Genomic DNA, 17,020 nt, shown 5'->3' on the forward strand with positions numbered 1-17,020 from the left:
GGATTCGCACCAATATAAATATTTACGCCATATCTTATGGTAAATTTTTCTTGTCACAGGTTTCCGAGCCTGTATTAATGTATCAATAACCGAATCCGAAAACCCACGCTTTGATAGAATCAAGCGTTCAATTTCCAGGCAGTCAGCCTCAGAGAAATTAGGTTTGGATGGTTGAAAGGACCCTGAATTAGAAGGTCCTGCCTCAGAGGAAGAGACCATGGTGGACAGGACGACATGCCCACTAGGTCTGCATACCAGGTCCTGCGTGGCCACGCAGGCGCTATCAGAATTACCGATGCCCTCTCCTGTTTGATCCTGGCAATCAGCCGAGGTAGCAACGGAAATGGTGGAAACACATAAGCTATGTTGAAAACCAAAGGGGCTGCTAATGCATCTACCAGCACCGCTCCCGGGTCCCTGGACCTGGATCCGTAACAAGGAAGCTTTGCATTCTGGCGAGATGCCATGAGATCCAGATCCGGTTTGCCCCAACGACGAATCAGTTGAGCAAAAACCTCCGGGTGAAGTTCCCACTATCACGGATGAAAAGTCTGGCGACTTAGGAAATCCGCCTCCCAGTTCTCTACGCCTGGGATGTGAATCGCTGACAGGTGGCAAGAGTGAGACTCTGCCCAGCGAATTATCTTCGAGACTTCCAACATCGCTAGGGAACTCCTGGTTCCCCCTTGATGATTGATGTAAGCCACAGTCGTGATATTGTCCGACTGAAATCTGATGAACCTCAGCTTCGCTAACTGAGGCCAAGCCAGAAGAGCATTGAATATTGCTCTTAATTCTAGAATGTTTATTGGGAGGAGTTTCTCCTCCTGAGTCCACGATCCCTGAGCCTTCAGGGAATTCCAGAATGCTCCCCAGCCTAGAAGGCTGGCATCCGTTGTTACAATCGTCCAATCTGGCCTGCGAAAGGTCATTCCTTTGGACAGATGAACCGGTGACAACCACCAGAGAAGCGAATCTCTGGTCTCCTGGTCCAGATTTAGCAAAGGGGACAGATCTGAGTAATCCCCGTTCCATTGACTGAGCATGCATAGTTGCAGCGGTCTGAGATGCAGGCGCGCAAATGGCACTATGTCCATTGCCGCTACCATTAAGCCGATTACCTCCATGCACTGAGCTACCGTCGTCTAGGTACAGAGCCACCGCTATGCCTCGTGGTCTTAGTACCGCCAGAAGTGAGCCCAGAACCTTCGTAAAAATTCTCAGGGCCGTGGCTAACCCGAAGGGAAGAGCCACAAACTGGTAATGCCTGTCTAGAAAGGCAAACCTCAGGTACCGATAATGATCCTTGTGAATCGGTATATGAAGGTAAGCATCCTTTAAGTCCACCGTGGTCATATATTGACCCTCTTGGATCATGGGTAGGATGGTTCGAATGGTTTCCATCTTGAACGATGGTACCCTTAGGAATTTGTTTAAGATCTTTAAGTCCAAGATTGGTCTGAAGGTTCCCTCTTTTTTGGGAACCACAAATAGATTTGAGTAAAATCCTTGTCCCTGTTCCGATCGCGGAACTGAGTGGATCACCCCCATGATTAAGAGGTCTTGTACACATTGTAGAAATGCCTCTCTCTTTACTAGGTTTGTCGATAACCTCGAAAGATGGAACCTCCCTTGTGGAGGAGAGGATTTGAAATCCAGAAGGTATCCCTGAGATATAATCTTTAACGTCCAGGGATCCTGCACATCTCTTGCCCAAGCCTGGGCAAAGAGAGAAAGTCTGCCCCCCACTAAATCCGTCTCTGGATAGGGGGCCCTGACTTCATGCTGTCTTAGGGGCGGGAGTAGGCTTTCTGGCCTGCTTGCCCTTGTTCCATGACTGGTTGCCTTTCCAACCTTGTCTGTAACGAGCAGTAGTTCCTTCCTGTTTTGGAGCGGAGGAAGTCGATGCTGCTCCTGCCTTGAAGTTACGAAAGGCACGAAAATTAGACTGTTTGGCCTTTGGTTTGGCCCTGTCCTGAGGAAGGGCGTGGCCCTTACCTCCCGTAATGTCAGCAATAATTTCCTTCAAGCCGGGCCCGAATAAGGTCTGCCCTTTGAAAGGAATGTTAAGTAGTTTAGACTTGGAAGTTACATCCGCTGACCAGGATTTAAGCCAGAGCGCTCTGCGCGCCTATATGGCGAAACCGGAATTTTTAGCCGTAAGTTTGGTTAGATGTACTACGGCATCTGAAACAAACGCATTAGCTTGCTTAAGGGTTCTAACTTTGCTCAAGGCCTCATCCAACGGCTCTGTGCGAATCGCCTCTTACAGAGACTCAAACCAGAATGCCGCTGCAGCCGTGACAGGCGCAATGCATGCAAGAGGCTGCAATATAAAACCCTGTTGAACAAACATTTTCTTAAGATAACCCTCTAATTTTTTATCCATTGGATCTGAGAAAGCACAGCTATCCTCCACCGGGATAGTGGTATGCTTGGCTAACGTAGAAACTGCTCCCTCCACCTTAGTGACCGTCTGCCATAAGTCTCGTGTGGTGGCGTCTATAGGGAACATTTTTCTAAATATCGGGGGAGGGGAAAAAGGCACACCGGGTCTATCCCACTCCTTACTGATAATTTCTGTAAGTCTTTTTGGTATAGGAAAAACGTCAGTACACACCGGTACCGCATAGTATCTATCCAACCTACACAATTTCTCTGGAATTGCCACCGTGTCACAATCATTCAGAGCCGCTAATACCTCCCCTAGTAACACACGGAGGTTCTCAAGCTTAAATTTAAAATTTTAAATTTCTGAATCCGGTCTCCCCGAATCAGAACCGTCACCGACAGAATGAAGCTCACCGTCCTCATGTTCTGCAAGTTGTGACGCAGTATCAGACATGGCTCTCGTGTCATCAGCGCGCTCTGTCCTTAACCCAGAGCTATCGCGTTTTCCCCTTAATTCGGGCATATTATATAATACTTCTTTCATAACATTAGCCATATCATGTAAAGTGATTTGTAAGGGCCTAGATGTACTAGGTGTCTCAATCCTACGCATCTCCCGAGCGGGAGACGCAGGTACTGACACGTGAGGAGAGTTAGGCGGCATAACTTCCCCCTCGTTGTCTGGTGATAGCTTCTTTATCGGTACAGATTGACTTTTATTCAAAGCAATATCAATACAATTGGTACACATCAATCTATTGGGCTCCACACTGGCTTTTGAACATGTTGAACAAACAGCTTCCTCTGAATCAGACATGTTTAAAACAGACTTAGCAATGAAACTAACAAGCTTGGAAATCACTTTCAATAAGTTTTACAAGCAATATAAAAAACGCTGCAGCGCTTCAAAAATACAGATATAATTAAACAATTCTTAACAAGAAGTGTACTATTAGCAGAGGATTGCACCCATTAGCAAAAGGATGATTAACCCTTCGATACCCAAAACGGATAAAACAGATATCAATTAAGATTTAACGCTTTTAATCACAGTCAGCACACTGTCACAGATCTGCTGTGACTGATTACCTCCCTCACAAATGAAATTTGCAGACCCCTGAGCTCTCTAGAGACGTCCTGGATCAAGGAGGAAGAAGCAGAAAGACTGTGCAATAATTTTAACTGCGCAACAAGGCGCTAAAACAAGGGCCCTCCCACTCCAATCACAACAGTGGGAGCCCTGATATAACTGTTTCCATGCAGAAAAATATGTTAGCCATGTGGAAAAAAACATGCCCAAAGCGATTTATCACCAAAGTACCTCACAAAAAACGAATAACATTCCAGTAAACGTTTTATTAAAAAACAACATTTTTCAATGTCACGCAAAGCTATCACTAAGCCTGCTACCAGTCTCTACCACTGCAGAGAAGGCTTAGGTATTATTTCAGTGTTAACAGTATTTTCTCAGTCAAATTCTAGTCCCTAGAATATAACTCGACTGCGCATACATTTATCAGCCTGATACCAGTTGCTACTACTGCATTTAAGGCTGTACTTACATCATACGGTAACAGCAGTATTTTCTTAGTCAATTCCATTCCCAGAAAATAAAGTACTGCACATACCTCATTTGCGGAGGACCCCGCATGCTATTCCCAGTTTCTGAAGTTACCCCACTCCTCAGAATGTCGAGAACAGCCAGTGGATCTTAGTTACGCCTGCTAAGATCATAGATAAAACGCAGGCAGTTTCTTCTTCCAAATACTGCCTGAGATAGAAAAACAGCACACTCCGGTGCCATTTAAAATAAACTTTTGATTGAAGAATAGTTAAGTAAAAACTCCAGCTCCTCTCGCGACCTCCTTTGTTGAGGGTTGCAAGAGAATGACTGGGTATGACATGTGAGGGGAGGAGCTATATAGCAGCTCTGCTTGGGTGATCCTCTTGCAACTTCCTGTTGGGAAGGAGAATATATCCCATAAGTAATGGATGACCCGTGGACTGAACACACTTAACAAGAGAAAAAAACTTTCCCTGCATCTCCAGACTCTAACATTCATCAATACTATCACTGAGAGGTTTATAGGATTACTTAAAACGCCAGTCCTTTTTTGAAGGGAACATACCCATTTAAGGACTGCTCTGCTATCCTCCTCTAGTGACAAAGGGCAAAGAATGACTGGGGATGGGGAAGTGGGAGGGACATTTAAGCCTTTGGCTGGGGTGTCTTTGCCTCCTCTTGGTGGCCAGGTGTTGTATTTCCCAACAGTAAGGAATATCGTCGTGGACTCTCCCTGCCTTATGGAAAGATAGATAATTGTTATTTACTTTTCACGTGTCTTAGCATTTACCCTCACACATTCCTTAGCCATGTTAGATGTATTTGCAATGCATATATGTATTTTTACTTAATTGTCGCCTTAATAAAACTTCCAAATATTGATAAATTTTTTTAATTGCATAATGAAGCAAGACCATTAGAGGTCACTAAAAAATGTTTATATTGGTGCAGCTGACCCTCATCATCCCACATGTAGGTTTAGTGCATTTGTATTGGTTCCATGATAAATGTTTTGTTTTGGCTAAAGCAACTGTGCTTCTTGTCACACCAACAGTGCTTGCTCTCTCCTGACCCCTCACTCCAACAGTGCTCACTCTCTCCTGACCCCTCACACCAACAGTGCTCACTCTCTCCTGACCCCTCACACCAACAGTGCTCACTCTCTCCTGACCCCTCACACCAACAGTGCTTACTCTCTCCTGACCCCTCACACCAACAGTGCTTACTCTCTCCTGACCCAACACACCAACAGTGCTTACTCTCTCCTGACCCAAAACATCAACAGTGCTTACTCTCTCCTGACCCAACACACCAACAGTGCTTACTCTCTCCTGACCCAACACACCAACAGTGCTTACTCTCTCCTGACCCAACACACCAACAGTGCTTACTCTCTACTGACCCTTAAAACCAACAGTGATTGCTCTCTCCTGACCCCTCACACTGACAGTGCTTACTCTCTCCTGACCCAACACACCAACAGTGCTTACTCTCTCCTGACCCATCACACCAACAGTGCTTACTCTCTCCTGACCCCTCACACCAACAGTGCTCACTCTCTCCTGACCCATCACACTGACCGTGCTTACTCTCTCCTGACCCATCACACTGACAGTGCTTACTCTCTCCTGACCCCTCACACCAACAGTGCTTACTCTCTCCTGACCCCACACACCGACAGTGCTTACTCTCTTCTGACCCCTCACACCAACAGTGCTTACTCTCTGACCCAACACACCAACAGTGCTTACTCTCTCCTGACCCAACACACCAACAGTGCTTACTCTCTCCTGACCCAACACACCAACAGTGCTTGCTCTCTCCTGACCCTAAAGCCAACAGTGCTTGCTCTCTCATGACCCCTCACACCAACAGTGCTTGCTCTCTCCTGACCCCTCACACCAACAGTTCTTACTCTCTCTCCTGACCCATCACACCAACAGTGCTTACTCTCTCCTGACCCCTCACACCAACAGTGCTTACTCTCTCCTGACCCATCACACCGACAGTGCTTACTCTCTCCTGACGCATCACACCAACAGTGCTTGCTCTCTCCTGAACCCTCACACAAACAGTGCTCGCTCTCTCCTGACCCCTCACACCAACAGTTCTTACTCTCTCTCCTGACCCCTCAAACCAACAGTTCTTACTCTCTCCTGACCCCTCACACCAGCAGTGCTTACTCTCTCCTGACCCCTCACACCAACAGTGCTTGCTCTCTCCTGACCCCTCACACCAACAGTTCTTACTCTCTCTCCTGACCCATCACACCAACAGTGCTTACTCTCTCCTGACCCCTCACACCAACAGTGCTTACTCTCTCCTGACCCATCACACCGACAGTGCTTACTCTCTCCTGACGCATCACACCAACAGTGCTTGCTCTCTCCTGACCCCTCACACACACAGTGCTCGCTCTCTCCTGACCCCTCACACCAACAGTTCTTACTCTCTCTCCTGACCCATCAAACCAACAGTGCTTACTCTCTCCTGACCCATCACACCAACAGTGCTTACTCTCTCCTGACCCCTCACAGCAACAGTGCTTACTCTCTCCTGACCCCTCACAGCAACAGTGCTTACTCTCTCCTGACCTTTAAAACCAACAGTGCTTGCTCTCTCCTGACCCAACACACCAACAGTGCTTACTCTCTCGACACCTCACGCAAAAAGTGCTTACTATCTCCTGACCCCTAAAACCAACAGTGCTTGCTCTTTTCTGACCCCTCACACCAACAGTGCTTACTCTCTGACCCCTCACAACAACAGTGCTTACTCTCTGACCCCTCACACCAACAGTGCTTACTCTCTGACCCCTCACACCAACAGTGCTTACTCTCTCCTGACCCAACACACCAACAGTGCTTACTCTCTCCTGACCCAACACACCAACAGTGCTTACTCTCTCCTGACCCAACACACCAACAGTGCTTACTCTCTCCTGACCCCTCACACCAACAGTGCTTACTCTCTCGACACCTCACGCAAAAAGTGCTTACTCTCTCCTGACCCCTAAAACCAACAGTGCTTGTTCTTTTCTGACCCCTCACACCAACAGTGCTTACTCTCTGACCCCTCACAACAACAGTGCTTACTCTCTGACCCCTCACACCAACAGTGCTTACTCTCTGACCCAACACACCAACAGTGCTTACTCTCTCCTGACCCAACACACCAACAGTGCTTACTCTCTCCTGACCCAACACACCAACAGTGCTTACTCTCTCCTGACCCAACACACCAACAGTGCTTGCTCTCTCCTGACCCAACACACCAACAGTGCTTGCTCTCTCCTGACCCTAAAGCCTACAGTGCTTGCTCTCTCATGACCCCTCACACCAACAGTGCTTGCTCTCTCCTGACCCATCACACCAACAGTGCTCACTCTCTCCTGACCCTTCACACCAACAGTGCTTACTCTCTCCTGACCCCTCACACCAACAGTGCTTACTCTCTCCTGACCCCTCACACCAACAGTGCTTACTCTCTCCTGACCCCTCACACCAACAGTGCTTACTCTCTCCTGACCCTTCACACCAACAGTGCTAACTTCTCTAAAAAAAACTTACTACCCACAATTGCTAATTCTTCAAAAAATTTAATTGCGCATAGAGAAACAAATTAATTTATTGGTATTATTTATTTTGCCCACTTGTTCTCTAATTCAGAAAAAAACACAATTTATGCTTACCTGAGAGTGCTCACTCTCTCCTGACCCCTCACACCAACAGTGCTCACTCTCTCCTGACCCCTCACACCAACAGTGCTCACTCTCTCCTGACCCCTCACACCAACAGTGCTTACTCTCTCCTGACCCCTCACACCAACAGTGCTCACTCTCTCCTGACCCCTCACACCAACAGTGCTCACTCTCTCCTGACCCCTCACACCAACAGTGCTCACTCTCTCCTGACCCCTCACACCAACAGTGCTCACTCTCTCCTGACCCCTCACACCAACAGTGCTCACTCTCTCCTGACCCCTCACACCAACAGTGCTTACTCTCTCCTGACCCCTCACACCAACAGTGCTTACTCTCTCCTGACCCCTCACACCAACAGTGCTTACTCTCTCCTGACCCCTCACACCAACAGTGCTTACTCTCTCCTGACCCCTCACACCAACAGTGCTTACTCTCTCCTGACCCTTCACACCAACAGTGCTAACTTCTCTAAAAAAAACTTACTACCCACAATTGCTAATTCTTCAAAAAATTTAATTGCGCATAGAGAAACAAATTAATTTATTGGTATTATTTATTTTGCCCACTTGTTCTCTAATTCAGAAAAAAACACAATTTATGCTTACCTGATAAATTTATTTCTCTTGTGGTGTATCCAGTCCACGGATCATCCATTACTTGTGGGATATTCTCATTCTCAACAGGAAGTTGCAAGAGGACACCCACAGCAGAGCTGTAATATAGCTCCTCCCCTAACTGTCATAGCCAGTCATTCAACTGAAAACAAGCCGAGAAAGGAGGAACCATAGGGTGCAGTGGTTACTGTAGTTTAAATTTAAAAATGACCTGCCTTAAAATGACAGGGCGGGCCATGGACTGGATACACCACAAGAGAAATAAATTTATCAGGTAAGCATAAATTGTGTTTTCTCTTGTAAGGTGTATCCAGTCCACAGATCATCCATTACTTGTGGGATACCAATACCAAAGCTAAAGTACACGGATGAAGGGAAGGACAAGGCAGGAACTTAAATGGAAGCCCAAATATAGCCTCCGAAGAAGCAAAAGTATCAAAATTGTAAAATTTTGAAAAAATATGAAGCGAAGACCAAGTTGTCGCCTTGCAAATCTGATCAAAAGAAGCCTCATTTTTAAAGGCCCAAGTGGAAGCCACAGCTCTAGTGGAATGAGCTGTAATCCTTTCAGGAGCCTGCTGTCCAGCAGTCTCATAGGCTAAGCGGATTAAGCTTCTTAGTCAAAAAGAAAAAGAAGTTGCCGAAGCCTTTTGACCTCTCCTCTGTCCAGAGTAGACAACAAACAAAGCAGATGTTTGACGAAAATCTTTAGCAGCTTGTAAGTAAAACTTTAAAGCACGGACCACGTCCAGATTGTGTAACACAAGGATGGAACAACAATCTCTTGATTGATATTCTTGTTAGATACCACCTTAGGTAAGAACTCAGGTTTGGTACGCAGGACTACCTTATCCGTATGAAAAATCAGACAAGGAGAATCACATTGTAAGGCAGATAGCTCAGAGACTCTACGAGCCGAGGAAATAGCTGCCAAAAAAAAAAAAAAAAAAAAAAGGACTTTCCAAGATAAAAGCTTGATATCTATGGAATGAAGAGGTTCAAACGGAACTCCTTGAAGAACCTTAAGAACCAAGTTTAAGCTCCTTGGTGGAGCAACAGGTTTAAACACAGGCTTGATTCTAACTAAAGCCTGACAAAATGCCTGAACGTCTTGAACATCTGCCAGACCCTAACTAGCTGACAATCCTTTTTCCAAACCTTCTTGGAGAAAAGATAATATCCTAGCAATCCTGACCTTACTCCATGAGTAACCCTTGGATTCACACCAATAAAGATATCTACGCCATACCTTATGGTAAATTTTCCTGGTGACAGGCTTTCGTGCCTGTCTTAAGGTATCAATAACTGACTCGGAGAAGCCACGCTTTAATAAAATCAAGCGTTCAATCTCCAGGCAGTCAGCCTCAGAGAAATTAGATTTGGATGGTTGAAAGGAGCCTGAAGTAGAAGGTCCTGTTTCAGAGGCAGAGACCATGGTGGAAAGGATGACATGTCCACTAGATCTGCATACCAGGTCCTGCGTGGCCACGCTGGTGATATCAGAATCACTGATGCTCTCTCCTGCTTGATCTTGGCAATCGGTCGAGGGAGCAGAGGAAACGGTGGAAACACATAAGCCAGGTTGAAAGACCAGGGCGCTGCTAGAGCATCTATCAGTGTCACCTTGGGATCCCTGGACCTGGATCCGTAACACGGAAGCTTGGCGTTCTGGCGAGACCCCATGAGATCCAGTTCTGGTTTGCCCCAACGATGGATCAGTTGTGCAAATACCTCCGGATGGAGTTCCCACTCTCCCGGATGAAAAGTCTGATGACTTAGAAAATCCGCCTCCCAGTGCTCTACACCTGGGATATGGATAGCTGATAGGTGGCAAGAGTGAATCTCTGCCCAGCGAATTATTTTTGAAACTTATAACATCTCTAGGGAACTTCTCGTTCCCCCTTGATGGTTGATGTAAGCTACAGTCGTGATGTTGTCCGACTGAAATCTGATGTACCTCAGAGTTGCTAACTGAGGCCAAGCCTGAAGAGCCTTGAATATCGCTCTTAGTTCCAGAATATTTAATGGAAGGAGAGACTCCTCCTGAGTCCACGATCCCTGAGCCTTCAGGGAGTTCCAGACTGCACTCCAACCTAGAAGGCTGGCATCTGTCATAACAATTGTCCAATCTGGCCTGCGAAAGGTCATACATTTTATATCTAATGTGGCACTATTTTTTTTTTTTGTGAAATTAGAAGTATATTTAAGTTTATACTTTTGTACAAATATTTATTTTTCATTTTTTATTTTCATTTATTATTTTTTATAGGTAAATAATATTTGTGCATTTACATTATTTGTGTATTTTTATAGTGCCTAATTGATCATATGTATACGCCAGTTAAATATTTTGTAAGCACATATATATATTTTTTGGTTAATACATTGTAAATCCAGTGATTTGTTTCGCCCACACTTACTTGTCTTTAATGATTGGCTATATATTAATTAGCTCTTTTTATTGCTGTGATTGAACAACAGCTGTGTATTTAAGGCACTGAACTGTGGGAAACAGACATGGTCACTGAGGATTACTATGTAGCAACATAAGGAAACGCGTCTGACCTAACTTTTTTTTCCCTATTCTGCTGCCTGTCTTTTGCTGTCTTTTCCTTACGTGTTGGAGTACTTTGCCATTTGGCATATTTGGCTTGTTCAGCCCTTTGTTCCACATGTTCTAAATAAACAGGTATACTACTTGGCACATTTTGTTGTTGAGTCTCATTGCTGCCGGGTGCGCTGGACTTTGCTGTTTCTATACCTTTGGACAGATGGACCCGAGATAGCCACCAGAGAAGAGAATCCCTGGTCTCTTGGTCCAGATTCAGTTGAGGGGACAAATCTGTGTAATCCCCGCTCCACTGACTGAGCATGCATAGTTGCAGCGGTCTGAGATGTAAGCGTGCAAACGGCACTATGTCCATTGCCGCTACCATTAAGCTGATTACTTCCATACACTGAACCACCGAAGGGCGCGGAATGGAATGAAGAACCCGGCAGGAATTTAGAAGCTTTGATAACCTGGACTCCGTCAGGTGAATTTTCATTTCTACAGAATCTATCAGAGTCCCTAGAAAGGAAACTCTTGTGAGTGGGGATAGAGAACTCTTTTCCTCGTTCACTTTCCACCCATGCGACCTCAGAAATGCCAGTACTACGTCCATATGAGACTTGGCAATTTGGAAGTTTGACGCCTGTATCAGAATGTCGTCTAAATAAGGGGCTACTGCTATGCCCCGCGGCCTTAGGACCGCCATAAGCGACCCTAGAACCTTTGTAAACATTCTTGGGGCTGTAGCTAATCCCAAGGGAAGAGCTACAACTGGTAATGCCTGTCTTGAAAGGCAAACCTGAGAAACCGATGATGATCTTTGTGTATCGGAATGTGAAGATAAGCATCCTTTAGATCCACTGTAGTCATATATTGACCCTCCTGGATCAGTGGTAGGATGGTACGAATAGTTTCCATCTTGAATGATGGAACTTTGAGGAATTTGTTTAAGATCTTTAGATCCAAAATTGGTCTGAAGGTTCCCTCTTTTTTGGGAACCACAAACAGATTTGAGTAAAAACCCTGTCCCTGTTCCTCCTTTGGAACTGGATGGATCACTCCCAAAACTAGGAGGTCTCGTACACAGTGTAAGAATGCCTCTCTCTTTATCTGGTGTGCAGATAATTGTGAAAGGTGAAATCTCCCTTTTGGGGGGGAAGCTTTGAAGTCCAGAAGATATCCCTAGGATATAATTTCCAACGCCCAGGGATCCTGAACATCTCTTGCCCACGCCTGGGCGAAGAGTGAAAGTCTGCCCCCTACTAGATCCGTTCCCGGATAGGGGGCCGTTCCTTCATGCTGTCTTAAGAGGCAGCAGCAGGCTTTTTTACCTGCTTACCTTTTTTCCAGGTCAGGTTTGGTCTCCAGACCGTCTTGGATTGAGCAAAAGTTCCCTCTTGTTTATTATTAGAGGAAGTTGATGCCGCACCTGCCTTGAAGTTTTGAAAGGCACGAAAATTAGACTGTTTGGCCCTAGATTTGGACCTGTCCTGAGGAAGGGGATGACCTTTTCCTCCAGTGATATCAGCAATAGTCTCCTTCAACCAGGCCCGAATAGGGTCTGCCCCTTGAAGGGAATGTTAAGTAGCTTAGATTTTGAAGTCACGTCAGCTGACCATGATCTAAGCCATAGCGCTCTGCGCGCCTGTATAGCAAAACCAGAATTCTTAGCCGTTAGTTTAGTCAAATGAACAATGGCATCAGAATAAAAGAATTGGCTAGCTTAAGTGCTCTAAGTTTGCCAAGTATGTCATCCAATGGAGTCGCTACCTGTAAAGCCTCTTCCAGAGACTCAAACCAGTACGCCGCAGCAGCAGTGACAGGGGCAATGCATGCAAGGGGCTGTAGGATAAAACCTTGTTGAATAAATATTTTCTTAAGGTAACCTCTAATTTTTTATCCATTGGATCTAAAAGAAGCACAACTGTCCTCGACAGGGATAGTAGTACGCTTTACTAGAGTAGAAACTGCTCCCTCCACCTTAGGGACTGTCTGCCATAAGTCCCGGTGTGGTGGTGTCTATTGGAAACATTTTTCTAAAAATAGGAGGGGAAGAGAACGGCACACCTGGTCTATCCCATTCCTTATTAATAATTTCTGTAAACCTTTTAGGTATTTGGAAAAACATCAGTACACACCGGCACTGCAAAGTATTTATCCAGTCTACACCATTTCTCTGGCACTGCAATGGTATCACAGTCATTCAGAGCAGCTAAAACCTCCCTAAACACGCGGAGGTGTTCAAGCTTAAATTTAAATGTAGAAATATTAGAATCAGGTATCTTTCCTGAGTCATTAACATCGCCCACTGACTGAAGCTCTCTTTCCTCAGCTTCTGCATATTGTGAGGCAGTATCAGACATGGTTCTTAAAGCGTCAGTATGCTCTGCATTTTGTCTCACCCCAGAGCTATCTTGCTTACCTTTAAGTTCAGGTAGTCTGGCTAATACCGCTGACAGTGTAATATCCATGACTGCCGCCATGTCTTGTAAAGTAAACGATATGGGCGCCCTAGATGTACTTGGCGCCATTTGAGCGTGAGTCCCTTAAGCGGGAGTCAAAGGGTCTGAAACGTGGGGAAAGTTAGTCGGCATAACTTCCCCCTCGTCAGATTCCTCTGGTGATAATTTATTTAAAGACAGAAAATTATCTTTATTGCATAAAATGAAATCAGTACATTTGGTACACATTCTAAGAGGGGGTTCCACCATGGCTTTTAAACATAATAAACAAGGAGTTTCTTCTATGTCAGACATGTTTATACAGACTAGCAATGAGACTAGCAAGCTTGGAAAACACTTTAAATCAAGTTAACAAGCAAATATAAAAAACGGTACTGTGCCTTTAAGAGAAACAAATTTTGTCAGAATTTGAAAATCAGTGAAAAAATGCAGTAAATCAAACGAAATTTTTACAGTGTGTATAATAGGCTAACAGAGCATTGCACCCACTTGCAAATGGATGATTTACCCCTTAGTTCAAAAAACGGATCAAAAAAACGAAATAGACGTTTTTTAACAGTCACAACCAACTGCCACAGCAAGCTGTGGCCCTACCTTCCCCAATAAACGACTTTGGAAAGCCTTTGGGCCCTTTAGAGATGTCCTATAGCATTCAGAGGGCCTTTGAGGGAAGCTGGATGTCGCAGTTTGTAATTTTAACTGCACCAACTGTAACTTTTATAATACAACAGTGGAAAGCCTCAGGAAACTGTTTCTAGTCAAAATTTAAGCCAGCCATGTGGAAAAAACTAGACCCAATAAAGTTTTATCACCAAAGCATATATAAAAACGATTAAACATGCCAGCAAACGTTTTATATTGCAATATCATAAGGGTATTACCCCTGGGAGTAAGCATGATACCAGTCGTTATTAAATCACTGTATTCAGGCTTAACTTACATTAATCCGGTATCAGCAGCATTTTCTAGTGTTTTCCATCTCTAGAAAAAAATTATAACTGCACATACCTGATAGCAGAATAAACTGCACGCCATTCTCTCGCTGAAGTTACCTCATCTGTGTAATCCCCTCAGACATATGTGAGAACAGCAATGGATCTTAGTTACAACCTGCTAAGATCATAGAAACCTCAGGCAGATTCTTCTTCTATTTACTGCCTGAGATAAAATAGCACAACTCCGGTACTATTTAAAAATAACAAACTTTTGATTGAAGAAAATAAACTAGCTATATTTAACCACTCTCTCCTACAACGTCCTTGCTTGTTGAGAGTTGCAAGAGAATGACTGGCTATGACAGTTAGGGGAGGAGCTATATTACAGCTCTGCTGTGGGTGTCCTCTTGCAACTTCCTGTTGGGAATGAGAATATCCCACAAGTAATGGATGATCCGTGGACTGGATACACCTTACAAGAGAAATTAAGTTTTTCTACTGATTCGATAGAGGCTGAAAGATTCAGACCTGTGACCCAGCTAAAAGCTAGATTATTGTTCCTAATTGGCCACAGTAAAGTAGAGAAGATAAATATACTAAAGAGCTTTGTTCTGTCCCAGGAATGGTCTGATCAACAATAAACCAATGCAAAGAGTGGCGTACATAATATATCTCATATAGATACTAAATATTTATCTACGAATACTTGGGAGTAAAGAGACTACAGGTTTACAAAATATTCAGTATGCCGCCATTTTACTCCACCCACCTTTGACGGCCTGCAGTGTTTCCAGGGCAGGAACAGATTCATGATAGATAAAATCATTGTCTTTTTTAGCAGAATTGAACCTTTAAAATACACAAAAAGAAAGTAAGTTTTCTAAATTCATAAATTGAATAAAAATAACAAAGTCTAACTTTTTTCCATACTCTCAAGAATTAAATTGATGGTAAATCCTAGCGTTTAAAAAATGCTAGGATTTCCCACCACTAAAATAAAGGTGACTTTCATTCACGAGTTAAAAAAAATTTTTTTATGCTTACCCGATAAATGTATTTCTTTTTTGACACGATGAGTCCACGGATCATCTTAATTACTAATGGGATATTCACCTCCTGGTGAGCAGGAGGCAGCAAAGAGCACCACAGCAGAGCTGATAAATATCACCTCCCTTCACTCCCAACCCAGTCATTCGACCGAAGTCAAGGAGAGAAAGGAAGTAATAAGGTGCAGAGGTGTCTGAAGTTTACAAACCCAAAAACCTGTCTCTAATAACAGGGCGGGCCGTGGACTCATCATGTCAAAAAAGAAAAACTTATCAGGTAAGCATACATTTTGTTTTCTTTTTAATGACACGATGAGTCCACGGATCATCTTAATTACTAATGGGACCCAATACCAAAGCTAGAGTGCACAGATGATACGGGAGGGACAAGACAGGGAACCTAAACAGAAGGCACCACTGCTTGAAGAACCTCTCTCCCAAAAGCGGCCTCAGCTGAGGAAAGTGTCAAATTTGTAAAACTGTGAAAAAGTGTGAAGAGACGACCAAGTTGCTGCCTTGCAAATCTCTTCCACAGAAGCTTCATTTTTGAATGCCCATGAGGAAGCAACAGCCCTCGTGGAATGAGCCGTAACTCTCTCTGGAGGTTGCTGTCCAGCAGTCTCATATGCAAATCGGATGATACTCCTCAGCCAAAAAGAAAGGGAAGTAGCCGTACCTTTCTGACCCTTACGCTTTCCTGAAAAAAATCACAAAGAAGAAGACTGACGAAAATCTTTAGTCGCCTGTAGGTAATACTTTAAAGCACGAACCACGTCCAAATTGTGCAGAAGCCGTTCCTTCTGAGAAGGATTAGGACACAAGGAAGGAACAACAATCTCCTGGTTAATGTTCCTGTCAGAAACAACCTTAGGAAGAAATCCTAACTTAGTATGCAAAACTACTTTATCTGAGTGGAAAATAAGGTAAGGAGATTCACACTGCAATGCAGAGAGTTCTGAGACTCTATGAGCAGAGGAAATAGCAACAAGAAATAAAACTTACCAAGAGAACATCTTAACTTCTAAGGAATGCATAGGCTCAAACGGAGGCCGTTGGAGAACCTTAAGAACTAAATTCAGACTCCATGGAAGAATAACTGGTTTGAACACAGGCCTGATTCTAACCAAGGCCTGACAAAAAGATTGAACATCTGGAACATCTGCCAAACGTTTATGTAACAAAATAGCAAAAGCAGAGATCTGACCCTTCAAAGAACTTGTCGATAATCCCTTCTCCAAACCCTCTTGGAGAAAAGACAAAATCCTAGGAATCCTAACTCTACTCCTTGAGTAACCTTTGGATTCACATCAATATAGATATTTACACCATATCTTATAATAAGGGCTAGATTTATTAAAGCTGAGGCGGACAGGGGCGCATATACGCGCCCCTGTACGCCTCAGCTCGCCTGTGGCGGGGCAAAATTACCCGCAGGTATTTGCCATTGCACACGAGCGCAAATTTGCGCTTGCATGCAATCCCGCCCCCTGCCCGCACACAGCCAATCAAGCACGGGCAGGAGCTGTCAATCTCCTCGGTCTGACTAGACCGAGGAGATTGAATTTCGCTACCTTAGAGGTGGCGAAGAGGTTAGGGAAGCGGCGGTCTGGTGACCGCTGCTTGATAAATTACGGCGAGCAAGTTCTTGTGAGAACTTGCAGCCGTAGGGCTTTAATAAATCTAGCCCTAAATTCTTCTGGTCACAGGTTTACGAGCCTGGATCATGGTCTCAATGACCGATTCCGAAAAACTCT

The 17,020-nt window shown here is 44.5% G+C and overlaps 1 protein-coding gene across 1 annotated transcript in view; it reads right to left on the reverse strand.

Annotated features, from left to right (window-relative positions):
- The window catches only part of PTPN23 (protein tyrosine phosphatase non-receptor type 23), a 338,041-nt gene that overhangs the window by 176,024 nt on the left and 144,997 nt on the right, over window positions 1–17,020 (reverse strand). Inside the window, exon 12 of the mRNA XM_053713701.1 lies at window positions 14,990–15,069. Coding sequence (XP_053569676.1) covers window positions 14,990–15,069 — 80 coding nt within the window. The remainder of the gene's footprint in view (window positions 1–14,989; window positions 15,070–17,020) is intronic.

Source organism: Bombina bombina, chromosome 5 (genome assembly GCF_027579735.1).
Source record: "Bombina bombina isolate aBomBom1 chromosome 5, aBomBom1.pri, whole genome shotgun sequence".
Lineage (NCBI taxonomy): Eukaryota > Metazoa > Chordata > Amphibia > Anura > Bombinatoridae > Bombina > Bombina bombina.